Raw genomic sequence first — 16,524 nt, forward strand, 5'->3', positions numbered from 1 at the left:
AAAGAAGTAAAAAACATTCTTTGTTCCCCTCCCCTCCAAACTCCACATGGGGATGCTCACACCAGCAGACTCCATCGGGTACCAGTGCCCTGTATTCCAGCATGTAACACCCACAGGCACCACAGCACATGGCTGCTGGCTTCCTAAAGGCTTCTGATACAGATTTCTGATACATAATTAGTCGTGGTCCTAGTTTTTGAGGGGATGGGATAGGAAATCATGGCTTTCAGCTAAGAAATATTAGAAACTTCACATGGATTTTACCAGTAAACCAATATTGAGCAAAATCTCTCCCAAGTTGGCACAAACCCCTCTGTATGGACTATCAAACTGTCAATGAAGGACTCGGTCGACAGAGCTGAACTCTTGGCAACTTTCAACACCACTAAAACTTAACCAGGTGAGAAGAAAAAATAATTTTATCAACATATGGGAAAATGTTAATTTTTACATCTTACTACATTTTCACTGGGATTTTTTTAAGCCTCCCCCATCTTCACCACAAACTGTGGCCTGATGTCAACTGTGAGCTCACAGAAGGTGTTTACTCTGGCATTTTCCCAAAAAGGAGGGTGTTTTTCCAGCCTGCAGCTTTTCTTTAGTCCTAAACCACTTCTACTCAGCCTCAGTCAATAAGCAGAGCACACTTCTGAGGTCAGCGCTGCTGAAGTGAGAAAGCAAAAAGAACGAGAACCTGTGGCCCATCCAGGAGAGCACCAGCAAACTGCAGTTTCTTTCAGTGGAGGCTAAGTATGGCAGAGAAGCCCAAGCTTCCTTCCCAGCCCCCATATCTGCTATTAATATTAGATGTTAGGGTATGTCCAACCACCTGACAAAGTGGAAGTAACTACCAGGTAACAGATCTCTCCCATGGCAGTTGAGCCTTCCACTTTTTTTTTTTTTTTTTTTTTGTTCCTGTGAAAAGAGATTTAATTAAGAGTCAAGAAATCCACCTCAGTAAATACCAAAACCAGTTTTCCTTTTCCCACGTAGAGCAGTGGAGCTGAATTTCTCCTGCCTTCCTGACTATCATTAAGTATTCTGTTTAAATAGGCCAGCTTCATGCCATCTATAATGAAGTTATAGTGTATTGCTCTGTTATGAATGATGAAGCTGTTGTGTCCTACGGGGAGAAAAATCGCTGTAATCCAACTTTCCTTTTGAAAAGGCCTAATGTATCCACATGAGATCTTCTGGCAGAGACAACTGAGAGAATATAAATAGAAGCTTAAAAGAAGAAGGAGGGGAAGGGGAAAATAACTCCAACAGGGCTGAGTAGCTGAAATTCACAAGTTTAATAGGAAGATGGATGACTGAAGAGCCTGTTCAGTGACACAATTAGGACTTTATGTAGGCCTCTCTCAATTATTTGTAGCTGACAAAATATCACACAAAGGCTGTTTCACACTGCAGGCCAGGTGCCCAGAAATGGGGTTTTTGGAAGAGGGGGGAGCAACTGGGAGAGTTGCCCAGGGGCACAGGCCACGAGGGTTGCCACCGGCTAAGTGCGTCACCTCGTGCGCCAGTGGCAGGAGCAAAGAGTGTCCTGCAACGCCTGAGGCCCCTGTACATTCACGTTGTCATCTGCCCATCCCCAGGGAGCGGACCTGCAGCCACAGCAGACAATGTGGGCTGGGAGGTGACTGTGCAAGTGCACATGGTCCATCTTGGACCACAACTTTCTGGCCCTCCCCACAGACAGACACAGTAAGGTAATGTGTGGGTTCCTGCTACAGGAAGAGGTTTCTACTGATGGGTGTTGTCAGTACTGAAGCTGTATCAAGAGATCTCATCCAGGAGCCTGTTCAGTGTGTTTTGCCTCCTCCTGGCTTCTCACTGGCCACCCACCAACAGTGGCGGTGGTAGTATTGTTGTTGTGACACTTGGTTCTTAGCACAAAGCTACTGCAGTTCAACCACCAAGGATGGTTCCTTGAAATAACCTGCCCATGTCTGCACACAGAGCTTGCACCTTCCGTTGCTTCAGCGCTGCAATGTAAGGAGGTGACTGACCCATGGAGAGGAGTGGTGGTGAGCTGGTGAGCAGTAACAGCTTCAGTACCTCCCAGGAGACCTGCAGAAGATCTTACCAAACCTTCAGGTTTTAAGTGTCTTTAGTTTGTTTTGGTTTACGTTATTCCACAGTGAGCTCATCTAACTAAAGGCATTTTAATTCAGGCTGAAAACACCCAGGGCAGGCAGTGATTAATAAATTTAGTTTAGTTAATTTTGGGTGAACTTTCCTGGGCGTCTCCTTGAGGAGAAGAGTATGTCAAATTCTGGGACTTGTGGAGGGGTTAAATTCTGCTTTGGTGGAACAGCGGTGGGGCAAGGCCAAACCTGTGGGAGCAGACACAGACAGCTAGGAGTCTGCCAGGCAAAAAGATCAAGCACGGTAATGGGCATGTTTGTCCGTACTGACAGTTTGATTGAGGAAAGAAAGACGAGGTAAGGGGATCAGGGTCTGCAGAGAACGGAGAATCGCAGGAATGTCCCTCATTAAGGGAGGTGGCTCCAGTGGCGAAAGCAGACCAGGGACACCAGCAACTGGCAGAGATCCTTTGGGATCATCTCTGGGGACACGTTTTCCTGAAGGCTCATTCCTGACTCCAGTCTTCAACGAATGGTTTACTATTTCCTTTGCAGACTCGGGTGGCTCAGTGGTGTGGTCACCATGGGGATGGGGCACCCGGCAGAGCCCTTACAGTGCCTGCAGCTGTGGTAGCTCAGGGTACTCATCCACTACCGCCTCCGTGGGGTCTCCCCAGCCTCAGCGGGACTGGGAATGGCCAGGGCTGCCCGGCAGGACAGCAGCAGCTGCGACCAGCTTACATGTTTACAGACTTGCACTGCTCGAGGTGTTTGCAAGTTATTTAAAAACATGTTGCCACCGAATGGTAATGCCTTCCCTCACCCCTTCCCTTATGTCAGCGCTGGCGGCAGGCTGGCTACATGTCGTGGCTGATGGGTTTGCTGACACGACTAAAAGCTTCTCGCTTTTTCCTCCCAGGGTCAGTTTTTCAGCTAGCTTTCCCCCCCGATCAGATGGGTGATCTGCCTGCCCTGGTGGTAACTCCATTGTAGCCAGAACTGGCAGAACACAGGAAAATTCTCCAGAGGGTCCTCTGCTGGGACCGCTCCTGAGGGAGAAAAAGCACAAACATACTTTTCAGGAAGCTGAACAATTAGTTAGTTATGGAAAAAACCCAAACCTTGAGTGCCAAGAGTTTGGAGCAACGTTGGAGCATTGAAGCTGGTGTGCTCAGGGTTGCTTAAGCACCATGACAGTCCATTTAGTAGATCCAATATTTATTGGCCTCAGCAGAAGTTTATTTTCAATTACCTACTATTGTTTCACAAACCTGGCCAGTAAGAGGATTAATTTTTTTTTTTTCTTTCCCCCCCCCCCCCGGAAGGGGGGCAGGTAGAGGGAACAGCAAAAGCCAGAACCATAAAAATAAACCACACCCTTTCAAATGTTTGAAAATATCAAACACTGGCTTTCCTCCTCCCACAATATCTGTGCTCATAAATGCATCATTGCAAGGGGAATTATTCATGTAGTCACATCAATAAATCTTACTTAAGTCCTTCATATTACAGTCCTCATCCATCTAGCTGGGGCTTCTCTGTAAACGATAATTAGGGTAAGAGCCAACTGAGACACCACAGTTTGCTCCTGGCAGTCATTTAACATCCAGCATAGTATCAAGGCTGTAAAGTAGGCATTTCCATTTCTCAGCAGCAGTTCGTTCGTTGTAAAACCTGTTTCGATTATTAGCTTGTCTCCCGTTTCACAGCAAACACATTCACGTAAAGACCTTAAAACATTTGTCAATGAATTCCTTGAATGGTCTCAGCTGCATTTTGTTTTCTCTGCAATATCTAGCCTAAATCCAGAAGAGTCAGCCAAGGGGGAGCACTGTTTCCTTCGGGCAGCCCTTCTGAGCTAGTCCTGAAGACAGGTTGGTTCTGCCATCAACTCTTCTCTCCAATACACGGCGCTGTGGGAGCTGGGATAGCCCAAATAATGGGAAACAGAAAATGGATCTACTCCCAAGTGTGGAGATCCCCAGCAGCAGTCAGCCTCCAGCTCCTGCCACGCCTGACTTGCTTTTTGATGTTTCTTCATTGGGTTGCCCAGGGACGCTCTACTCATTTACATCCAGCCCCTTGGCCCCAGCTGGCCATACTGTTGCCAGCTATGAAGATTGGAAATTTCACTAAGAAAGGCTTTACTCTGTAGAGACCATCTTCTCCAGACTTATGTCCAAACAATATTGCCGCAGTTTTTAGCAAAGACATTATAATATCCACCAAGGCAAGCGTGCCTGGCAGAGGCTCTCTCCCACCTTCTGCCCTGAAGGCTCACCTAGCACAGGCTGTACGTCTCCCAGGGCTCAACCCACCACCCTAATGCCCTTCTTCAGGACATCGCTCCTGCAGCCTGAGCAGGGATGGAGAGTCTCTAGCTTAGCGGAACTCCTTGCAGAGACAATAATGCAAGGACAATGCAAAATCTTCAGAGCTTCAGTTAACTATCCAGCGTGAGCCTCAGCCCTCTGGCCCACAGACCCTGCCTGCATTGTGCCTCCTTGACCAGTCTATCAAGGCAGGTGGCAGAAGCAAGCAAAAGGTTCTGCCCACACTCACTGATGCATTGTTCAATTAAAAGCCTTAATGGGGCTTAACCTGCCTTGCAGACTGGATTGATCCATGGGACATGTTGGCAATCTCTCGCAAAAACAGACCACAAAGGGTATGAGGGAAACGTGAAGCCTAGAGAATTTCAGTGACTCGCCCAAGTTCAAAAAGGTGAAATCATTGGACTTGCATTTCCTGACCTGTTGTCTAGACACAAGACAATGAGGAATACCTAAAGGGGAAAAAAACCCGCATCGGATGAAATACCGTATTTCATCCCCTTGCACCTGGGCACAGTCCTGGAGTGAGTGGAACAGTCGGGACATAGGATAACATGCCAGTATGGTGGCTCTCCAGGCAGGGCCAGTCTGCACCTGGCCTACTCTCCCAGCAGAACAGCCATCTCCTCCAGAGGATACACGATGAAGGTGGGTTTTAGTCCACCTCCTTGCTTCCCTCTTTCAGTCTGGGGTGACATCTGAAACACTCCTGACTTTGCAAAAGCATCCGACTCCAGCAGTGTGAACCTTCAAGTTCTTGGAAACGATTATACCCTTCTTGACTGACTACTTAGCCATACATGCGACAGTATGGCTGGAATTGAAGGAAGTAAGGTAGTGCCAGCACCTGCCCTCTCTGCCATGGCCTTGAGACAGTGATTTCATGACACAAGGTGTGCAATATCCCTAGCAGTCTGACGTGTTCTGCTCTAACTCTTTCTTTAGACCCTGTTGTCCACTTGTGCCCACCCCATTTTTCATGCCAGCACAACTGCTTTGTGAGGCCACTGCTTAAAGCAAAGCAGGGAGCTGACTCCATTTAAAAAGGAAAAAAAAAAGCAAGAACCAACAAACCCAACTCTATGCGACGAAATAAAAAGTAAAAGATGCTTTTTTTAAGCAGGATCAGTTCCCGAATGTCACTGAGAGCAACGCCACAAGCAGTCATGCTGACATATCCGATGGCAGGAAAAAGCTGTGGGGGCGTGGGAATACCTTAAGCTCACTGAACAGCCACCCAGTGCTTTGTCTTCTGAAATCCCAGCCTGAGGAGAGACTGTGCTGTGTCATTTTCCTGCTCCCCCTTTCTTCCTTCCCCCCCCAACCGCTGGGCCCCCATCATACCATGACTACATCCAGTCCGGGATGTACATTTTAATCTGCAGTGTGTATATAAAAGAGAGCTGGAAACAGTGGCTGTCTGAGACCCACCTGACCTTTGGACGTACAGCAAACTTCCTGCTCCAGTCCTGCCGGCTCTTTAATCTCCCAGTCCTTAAAAAATAAAAGTGAGCCTATGTGAAAAAATGCTTTGTAATGGGAAATCCTGGAACAACTTTTCTCTCTCGCCCTCTGACTGAGCCATAGAAAACAGTAAGTATCTCTCCCAAGAGTCCTTTTTTTTTTACAATAGAAAAATGGCAGGCAAAACCGAAGTTGCATTTCCCAGCCTCAGACTCAGCAGCAGACAGGCACAAAAGCTACAGATAAATAAAACAGCAAGGGGAAAAAAAAAACAACCACTCTTGTTCATTCAGAGTTTGGGGAGATTTTTGGTGGAGAACAAGCTGCTTTTGGTGGGGAGCAAGTCACACTTGGGAACTGGGATTCTCTTTTTGCAGGAGGAAGTGGTCTCGAGCTATATACTTGACAGCAAATTAGCATTGACATTTGACTTGTTTTGATCTAAGCTATTTACAGTGGTATTATCTGTGTATTTTTGACATGCTGTGAAGATTCCCATTGCCAGATGCCTTGGGATGGCTGTAGGATGCAGTGCATTCCACAGTCATTACTCAGGGGTCATAAACCTCACATTATTTGTGAGGAGGAGGGGAGCAGGGCAAAATGGTCTAACGATTAAAAATAAAACCAAAAAACCCTTGGATTTTCACTAGGCTTGTACATTTAACTGGAGGGAAATTAAAAATGCACTTAGACTGGCTGGCGCTGTCACACCGTGGGGCTGATGACTGGAACAGACCCTTGTGAATTTGCTCTATGCATAGACGCGCATCCACAGCGATGATATTCCCAACTGCTCCGGGCTGGGGAAGGCTGCAACGAAGCAACTGCTCCATTACACTGCTGGGTCAGAGATCCTCGGCTGGGGGATGGCTGCTTAGGACCTCCAGAGCTTGGGGTGGCAGGACAGGTCCTAGGCTGGCTCTACACAGTAACTGTTGCTGAGCTGAGACTCAGGCAGTGGATTTTCAACCGATAATTCAAAACAGAGCCTTTGGGTTGGGTTTTCTCCTCGCTTTCTATGGCTAGGAAACTTTCAAGAAAATTTCCAAGGCCAAATCATAGACCTACACTAGTGGGTTTTCAAGCAGATACCCCATGCACTGATCTTCCTCGCTCCCTGACCGTGTGGAGATGTCCAGGGAGGCTAGCAGGAGGTGCCCAGGGAGCACCTAACATGGAAGTGCTTGGGGGCTGCAGGCTGGCGGATGGTGACTGGGGTCCTGCCCCGTAGAGAGTGAGGAAACATCTCCCTGGCGTCTGGTTGTCCAGGGGAAGGGGAAATAAGCAGTGCAGAACTTTTTTGAAGAAAGGTCTCACTTAGACTCTATGAAGAGGTCTCTCTTAGACTCTATGTTTGCCTTTCAGCTGAAAGGGCAGATGTTTAAAAACATCCCTGTCTTTTCCTAACTCTTCTCTTGACTCATGTTTGCCCAGCACTACCCACCAGTAACCTGCACAGCACCGTGTGCTATCAGCCCAGGTTTGCTCACAAGTTTCTCAGTGCTGGTGCTAAAAAGAAGAGCAGAGAGAAGGAGTTGTTATGGCCTCATTCATACCAGGTCTGACCGCTCTGAGGGCTGTGAAGTGGCTGGGCAGGAAACATCTCTAAACATGGAGGAAACAGAGAAATGAGGGATACTGGAACACATGTGCCAATCTGCTGAAGTCCATGGACCTACATGCCTGTTGAAAATTTGCTCATTAAACGTTCAAAGCAATGGTCATCTCCACCTTGTACCTGCAAATCATCTGGTTCAGGATTAGGTCTCTTCCAGCTACGTGCTGCAGTAATACAGACAGCAAAAACCTGTGTTTAAATACTCCACTGAAGCGGTGCTTCTGCCCTTCGTTGACTCATATTTCCAGCAGTTGCAATAAATTAATCTGATTTTCTGATTTTGCTTTGATTTTTGTCCCACCTACAGCAGAAATCCAATCTCTGGGGTAAGCCATCCAAAGAAAGTAAGCATCTAACTGCCACCAGGTCGCTTTGCTGGATTTGTCCACAGCAGTTTCTCTTGTACAAGTTCCAGCACACATACAACACAACAAAAATCTAGGCGTATCTTGGGATGTGAATGGGGTGGATTGCTAAAGGCCAGCTTCACACTGGTGTTGAATTCCCCTGCTTGCTCTCCAAGCAGGAACCTGACCCCCCACCTCATCCGAGACTCAGTCCTCAAATATATTCAGTACATTGAAGTAAAACCCCAGGGAAACCTCTGCCTTTGCTGTGAGAGGGAACCTGTGTAGAGCACCAAGGCAGGGCAAGGGCAGGAATGAGTCTGTGAGGGCTGAGGGGTAGAAGAGAAGATGGAGAATGTGTTCTGTAGGACACAGACTTTGATGCTGCCGGGGTTTTCTGTAGGCTCAAGGGTGCCGTGCAGGATGTGTGCTGCATCGTGCCTGCCCCTGAACAGAGGGCTGCAGCTCAGATGATCAATGGCCTGAAGCAAGATTCTTTCCCACCCGCTTTGAGGTTTTTTTTAGGATTGATCCCCAAGTGGCTTCACTTCAAATAGTAACACCACCATACCCCGCCTCCCCCTCAGCAAACAAGCCCAGAGGCCAATCTTAATGAGGCTCCAGCTCTGGTTGCTCCAGGTCCCATAACTGCAGGAGGCTCAAATTAATTCAGTGATGATGTTTGGCAGGTCCTCTAGAGAGCTGTGTGAGTGGTTTCTTTTCCAGGGGATATCTACATGCAATAATGAGTGAAGTCCCTTGACATGTCTTTCTTCTGAAGTACTGACAGGGATTGCTGAGGCTTCCTCTGAGGTGCAGTGTGCTTAATACTGCTGCTATTACAGTCTGCTGGAGACCTGGGCGTTCAGCACATTCATAGGTGTTTTATAGCCCTATCTCTTTGAATGGTGTCCTCCCCTACTTTCTACACCCAGACTGACGCTGGCAAGTTTAAACTCTGTGTAATTAAGCCAACACCTAATTTTAAGTACTAAGACATGTAAACATCTTTTCAAGTCCGGTACTAAAATTTTACCTGAACTTGTACAGATAAAGAAAGGAAATCATTTAGCCTGTGAACCCACCAACAGCATGACCTAGCTGACCTCACCGATATCTTGGGTTCTTTTAAACCACACATTAACCACACAAAATTAACACTCCTATGTGGTTTGTACAAATATCTATTTCTAGGGGTTAGTTACAGGAAGCCTCATGTTCATTTTCAAACCTTCTGCCATACACTGAAGCCGTGTAACTGTTCATCTGTCTCGCTCTGCTCGTTCATATCTCACCTCCCTCTCTTTTTTGAGAGCACATCCTGTTTTGTAAGAGGACTTCGATATAACTCTGCAAAATGAAAAAAAAAAAAAATCAACCCCTGATAAATGAGGCAACATGAATCCAGCAATTAAGAATAAAGCTCCAAACTTTATTCGTTGACTTGAGTACAACAGTGATGCAGATTACAGTGGCACAGGGGTGCAATATGTGCTGTTTGCGGTATGACAGTGGAAACACTAATTGTACAGAACAGCAATCCAGCTCAACTTTTCATTATGCATACAAGCAGACTTACTGTATGGACAAGACATTGATTCACTTTTACAGAGACTCAGAAAGAGAGCTGTCTCACAGATGAATGGAAAAACAGGGACACCTCCCCGAAACGCTGGTTTGTAACATGTGGAGGGAGAAGAGGAAAGTAAAATAATAAAAAACCCTATTGCCAAAATCTACTGATTTAAAGGAACATATACCTTTGAAAAATTAGTATCAGTTTCCAAAGCTTAAAAAAAAGCCCCCAGCTGTAAGGCCCCCTTACAGGAAGAGTTGTCAGCAATGACCAAGCTGCACTGCTTGGATAGGACTGATCTGGTAATGACATAAAGAGCTCGTTGCTGCAGGCGTGCACAGCGGTCAGAGACTCTCCTGGTTTAGCCAGCCGAGAAAAAGCCTGCTCCAAAGCGTGCGGATGTGAGAGGCTCCGCTGATATCAGTGGTTTTGCATCTGGGGGGGTGGGGGGGGGAAGTGCATTCTGAAAGTGTTTAGCCATAAAAGCCCAGGCAACTGTCCAGTGGGACCTGTCAAAGCACCTAAGGGAGCTAGAGACTCGGCCTGGTAAGGCACCGCTGGAATTCCCGTCGCTGCTTCTACTGCTTGAAATGCCTCATCTCCTAATGCCTAGGAGCAAGGTCCTGTGGACCTCAGCTTTGCAAGTCCTGGGAGAAACATTTGTATTAACTGCGGTGATCCTGACAAAACAGGTCACTGTTTGCCTTCAGTCATCTCTTCTTACCTCCAAAGAAAGACCGCAATGCATGTGGAAGTATTACCTCTTCACACAGACAAGCATTTTTTAGCAAATCATTAGCAGAAATCTATTTCCTTGTTACAAGCCCTTTGGGCAACAAATAATTTATTTTGCATACAGGCAAACAACATTAATGGCCAATTACCTTCTCACTTCCTGCACTGATGCTTACATTAAAATTAATACTTCTTATTCTTTCCCTGCCAAAATGCGGGCATCGCATAGCTCCTGCCAGCAGAGTTGTCTGATTAAGAACTCTGTATCTTCGCATTGCTATAGATTTTTTTTTTCTTATTTTATTAAGCACATAAAGGTGTGTGGGAGAAATCACAAGGCAAAACTCACCAGCCAGAGCAGTACTGCAACCCGCAGCGACAGGGGTGTTTCTACACCAAAAGAGAAAGGCGCGTTGTACTGCTATCACAGTGCTCAGTAGCTCGCTCTAACTCTTCATTACATAGCAATGGGGTAAAACCATAACACATACTGTCAAGACCAGCCCTTGCTGGTCTGCCCTGAAGACTATGCTGGAGTCCAGCAGGTGTCTTGACAGGGCCAAAAAGTTTGATGGGGCATGAACTGGGCCATGACCTGGGGCTAACTGAATGGGGAAGGGAGCTGTGGGGTCCAGCCCTAAGCGTGTCTCTGGCATGGAAAGATGAGTGGCATTTCACACTAGGACAGATGAGTTGATATTCTTGTTTCCTGCACATGTTTTATTGTATCACCATTATCACTGACTGGTATATCACACCGCCATAGGTGACTTCCAGGATGTGGACATCCTCCTCCACAAATGCCTTCCGAAGGAAAGCAGTGAATCATGGAGTGGGAGAAAGGCTGGTTTCCATTTAGCCTGCTCTACGAGGCTATGGCCCAAATATGCCAAGATCTCCTCCTAAGTCAGCATGAGCCAAGGTAAGTCATTTCAAGATGAGTTTAGAGGATGTTCATATTTTTACCATTTGGTAAAAAAAATTTGGTTAATTTTTCTGTCACTTGTTTTAACACTTTATAGCATTAATTTCAGTGTAGATGCTTATAAGCTATGGACTCTGGACTCCAAACTTGACTCTCCCACCCAATTTGAAATAGGTACCACAGGCTCATGCCTGTGTTTTCTTCTAGGTCTGCTAAACACCACACTGGCAAACCGTGGAGAAATCAAGCTTATGCCAGCTCTCCTTCTTCCCAGAACGTAATCCTTCTCCATCCATCGATTTACCCGACCAGGAAAAACATGGCTGGTGGAAAGGGATTTCACTTCAAATGTATCAAATTCAAAATGTATCTGATTTCAGCATAACAAACTTTTACAAAAGTGACTCCTAATGACCTCCCCTGAACAGCAAGACATCTGAACTACAGGGCTGAGAAAGGACTTCCAAATTGCAACAGGGAAAGGGCAGCAAGCACTTCAGTGCTGGGCCCACAGACTTCGGGCTATTGGACTTTGCAAGGAGAGATGACATCTGTCTTGACAGAAGTAAAAGCACTGCTAGAGCCACAGAGCTATCTTGCCCCACATGCAGCTATTAAGAAACTTCCTGTTCCCCTAGTCTAACCTCTTGCAGCACAGTGCAGCTACGTCCACAAAGCATCACAAACCATATTTCATGAAAGGCTACTAACCAAAATGAAAACAAATATATCTCTGAGATGCCTCTAAAATGTCTGAAATGAAACCAGCATGACATTGGTGTAATTAAGAAAAAAAAAAAAGAAAGAAAAAAAGAAAGAAAAAAAGGAAGAAATTCTGTGAGCAAACTTCATAAAAACTGACTTGCAGTTGTACAGAAAGTTTAGCAGGTTTTGGATAGGACACTGGCAGAGTTGAGATGCTACCTATGTTCAGCTTCCTGAACTGAGGCCACAGTAGATCACATCGCTTCATTGAGAAATAGTGGACAGTTTAGTAATTTCCAGATCTGCTCTTCAAGTTGGCTTAATTCTACTACCATCAGAGATGATGAACAACATACTTATTTCAACATATCTGTTTCAGCTTCTGACTCACAGTAGGCTGAACCTTATGCTGTTAAGGCACACGTATAGAGGACATGGCCAGCTGTTCCCACTGTAACACGGAACAGTTCTCTACTTGTTCATATGGAAGTTATCAGACCAGTATCTGCAGAGGTCACCAAACCCAGTAATCAGATCTCTGGATTCCGCGTTACTATGAAGACTACTGCACAGGGTATTACCCTTCCACCTAAGCACTGCCAGGGCTGGGTGCTGGAAACCTTCACATATACCCAGGGAGGCCTTTTCTATGATATCACTTGTGGCCAGCCTGGCACTTCCCTGATTTGAGAGACTGACCCTTTCACCTTTTGCACACTCAGTACACCACACGTATCCACGAGCCCTGCAGATGCAAGCATGTATGGAAGTGACAACCTTCGTAACTTAATGACCACTATCTATTCACCACTACGCACTATTTGGAAATTCCATGGTAACTACTCACATAGTACCTCAACTCCAAATGGGGAGTATGCATGCTACATGTGCACCTGTGTTTGAGAACCTGCATGTGTACATAATGCCATTTCGCACATTACGTGTGGTTACTCTGTAATGTTTCGACAGGTCCTTGCTCTTACATCACTCCTAAAGCAGAAAGGGGGAGATAAAACAAAAGCAATCAGTTTTCAGTGCTTTTGTCAATGACATTCTGTTGACAGTACCGAGTTTGATGGGACTTTATCAGAAGCTCAAATGCTTTGCAGGAGACAGAAGAATGCAAGCATGCACTTAAAGCATATTAATAGAATCACAGAACGGTTTGGGTTGGAAGGGACCTTTAAAGATCATCTAGTCCAACTCCTGACATGTCTCAAGGGAACACTGAAGAGGGAAATTAAAAAGAAGTGCCCAAGAAAATGCTACTCAATTGATACTAGGAAAATGATCCATTGCTTACAAAGAAAATTCTCCCAGGAGGTACATTTCGGTTCTTATTAGGTGGGAAGACCAGATGAAAAAACAGAAATGTTGCAGTGACAACTAACAGCCCACTACAGAAAACACCCCCACCCCCTCCGCTCCCCGTGGCTGGCTACAGTGTGGTTGCAATGTCTTGGGGTCTGTCTATATGTAAATAGCTGCGATAGTTAAGGGGAATTAACTACAGGCATGAAGCTGCAGCTCAGAAAACCCTTCACGTTCTCAATCAGAAATAAAGCAGTAATTAGTCTAGTGAAGAGGGCTGTGAGCTGAACGACTATACTCCACAGCAGTGAGATATGAGCCAGCAGTGGCCCAAAAATCCAGTTAGAGATTTATTGTTTCGGCAGCATCTAAGCTGGCTCCTCTTCATTCCTTCCCAAGCTGCAATTGCACTTTAAAATTCTCAGCTGATGAGGCAGATACAAATTACCCTGTCATTCTTCACAGGCTAGGACGCTGGGCTCTTTATTAAAAAGAAAAAAACAATTATTTTTTTTTTTTTTTTTTTTTTTTTTGTGAGAGGAGGCAGAACAACCTGGCTTAGTCATTTCTGAAATGACTGGATAAAGTATTCATATATTGTGTGAGAAGTTCAATAGTAATCTAGAGATGGGGACAGAGAAATGCAGACTGGCAGCTCATATCCTCGAGACAGCAGGTCTTCAGATCAAAAAGGTTTATTATCAAGGTGACTCGGGCTAAAAGACCTGCAATGCCTACTGTGTTGGGAAGGCAGCAGCACAGTATTGTCTATAGGATGTGGGCTGGCAAAATTTAGAGAATTTTAATACTTCAAATGCATTAAACCTCAAATGTCCATCTCAAAGTTAAGCCACACCTTGCAGGTGACAAACACTAAGTTTCTGAGACTCCAGCATTCACAAAGCCTGTGACTGTAAACCACTGCTATTCTTTTGTCGTATGGATTTGGTTTCAGCAGTCACTCAAAAACACATCTCAAACTGCCAGTGCCCCTAACATTCCCATTTACTTCTCAGCATTCCTCAAACCCCTTTCAGATGCTTGTTCTAAAAAAGTGAAGTAAAACATGTTGAACTGATCCATGCTGCACTCTCAGTAATATCCAGGAGAGCTTGCTCACAATTGCACATGTCACAGTGTTCACTGAGGACTTCTTTTCAGTAGGGACTGTGATGCCAGATCTACATGGCAGCATATTCTCCAGCTTGTCCCCCAGACTCATCATTCCCTTAGCTCTAGGGACACGGAGCAGGTGCTGACCCCTTGTATCTCTCTCTCACATACTGAATCTTCAACTCAGATTTTATCAAAGGAACCACAGTGATCTGTTGCAACAGGATTTCCTAAACCAGCAAAGAAGAAGCAGGATTCGGGCTGTCCTGCACAGGTCATGGTGAAATGCCATTTGGTGATAGGCAGAACTCAACACGGTGATAATGAATCTCACAACTACATGGGACTGTTTCCCCTTCCTGACTTCCAGATTTTAATACCAATGTCTCATATAACAGAAAATACAAAGGCTCTGATGTCTCCAGTGCCAAAAGTTTCTGCATTAAAACCGAAACCTTGATATTCTTTAACAGACACAGAACCTACGTAACCCTCTCCCGTATCAGGAGATGGGCTCATTAGTGCAGTATGCATTGGCGGTTAAGCACCAAGGAAGAGAAAAAGCTGACCTTGCAGCCACGATGCATTCATTCAATTACTTTGGTGCTCATGTCCTCCTCTGTATAGGACTTGCTCAGAAGCAGTTAAGGTACATACAGGCAGTTTTTTAAGCTGCAGCATATTGGAAGAAGACTGAAAGCAGTAAAGGAGTTTAATGCAGCTCAGGAACTGTCTTGCATGATTACTCTGTCTTCAAAAACCAAGTCAGGCACAAAGGGAAATAAAAATAACCAAGGCTGGAGCTTTGACGCTTCAAAAGAGGAAAAAAGAAAAAGTCTGTGCCCTCTTTTCCAAGCACAAGTGAAAAACTACATTAACTAAAAAGAGTGCTTGGCCCCATGCACTGTGCCATACTGACAACAGCAACCGCAATTTAATCAAAAAGCCTCTATTGGCAGAGCATGGCACCTTGATGGTACCTTTTAATTCATAAACATTCCTCCCCAAGAGGGATGAATCTATGTGTTAGCTTGCAGAGAACCATATTCCCTGCTGATGTAAAATCCTACAACTCCACTGCAATCTGATGAGCTGTACTAGTAATTACTAGCAGGGAGTCTGTCCTGAAATCTCTGGGTGCGAACCAGGGCACACTTAGAAAAGCATTTTCTCACTCTGTCACTCCCACCCCCATCCACCCATCTCCCGGACTAAATGACAAGAAAACTGACTCTTCTCCATCATTCCCATTACTTAAGTGATCCTAAATTATTCAAAGGACTGGTTAAGCTCCAGCCTTATTCATTCAAGCAGAAAGTGTAGAAGAGGGAAGACTGACAACAGACACAGCAATCCACTTCCTATATCCTAGCAAATATGTACAAGTACAAGGAGTCCATTTCCCACAAATTCAACTGGTATGTACTGTGAGTGAGCAGGCTGCCCACCTTTGCAGACTGTACCACACCAAGAAGATGACGTTTCAAAAGGGTGCCAATTAAGAAACAGTTGTGTGAAAGACTTAATGTGACCACGTAGATAACTTACAGAGGGCTTCTCCTTCACTACAGAGCATCTACCTTTCTCTCCACATATATACACATATATACACATACATACACACACACAGATAGATGGAGAGATATAAATACATGTGCGCACACACGCAAACACACATACATATATATATATTTATATATATATATATTCTTTTCCAGTTCTTGAAGTGGTTACAACTACTTTAGTCTACAAGGCATCCTAAGGGCACTTCCTGGCTCTAGCAATAAAGTCCATCATATTGTGGAGAGAAGTAAAGGGAGTATCATTGAGGGAGAAGAACAGAGCAGTTCCCTATCTTGTATAATTTTATGTAACAGGGTGACACCTCTGAAACCTATCAGTGTTATTTCTGAGCCCAGATATTTTCTCCCTGTGTTTCAGGCGGGCAAATGTTCATCTTGTTCAGTTGCTGCATACAGAGGTGCCACTATGTGATTTTCCCTTTTTGGTGGATAAGTAGTTGCTTTCAAATAGTTTGGACTGTATGACACTATGCATCATTTTTTGTTGGTTTGTTTAAAGGAGATTAAAAGAGTCTTGCTTTTTTCTTCATGTCGTTGCGTCTCCAGAGAGGTAACTTGTCAAACTCCTGTATCGTCATGCCAAATATTTCTTGAAAAACTTCAGGTGCTAAGTGACGCTTTGGTTTTTTGGTGTTGTTTTTTTTTTTTAAAAAAAAAAAAAAAAAGAGAAAAAAAAAAAGGAGAGAAGACAATGGTCAGTCAAAGCCAAAGAGACACAACA

General features: G+C 45.1%; 1 protein-coding gene across 1 annotated transcript in view; it reads right to left on the reverse strand.

The window, feature by feature from the left end:
- Window positions 1–9,266: 9,266 nt before the first annotated feature.
- Window positions 9,267–16,524, reverse strand: part of ABLIM1 (actin binding LIM protein 1) — a 208,641-nt gene continuing 201,383 nt past the window's right edge. The window contains exon 24 of the mRNA XM_080403369.1: window positions 9,267–16,420. Coding sequence (XP_080259495.1) covers window positions 16,307–16,420 — 114 coding nt within the window. The 3' untranslated portion in view covers window positions 9,267–16,306. The remainder of the gene's footprint in view (window positions 16,421–16,524) is intronic.

The sequence above is a fragment of the Falco punctatus genome (assembly GCF_963210335.1).
Source record: "Falco punctatus genome assembly, chromosome: 9".
Classification (NCBI taxonomy): domain Eukaryota; kingdom Metazoa; phylum Chordata; class Aves; order Falconiformes; family Falconidae; genus Falco; species Falco punctatus.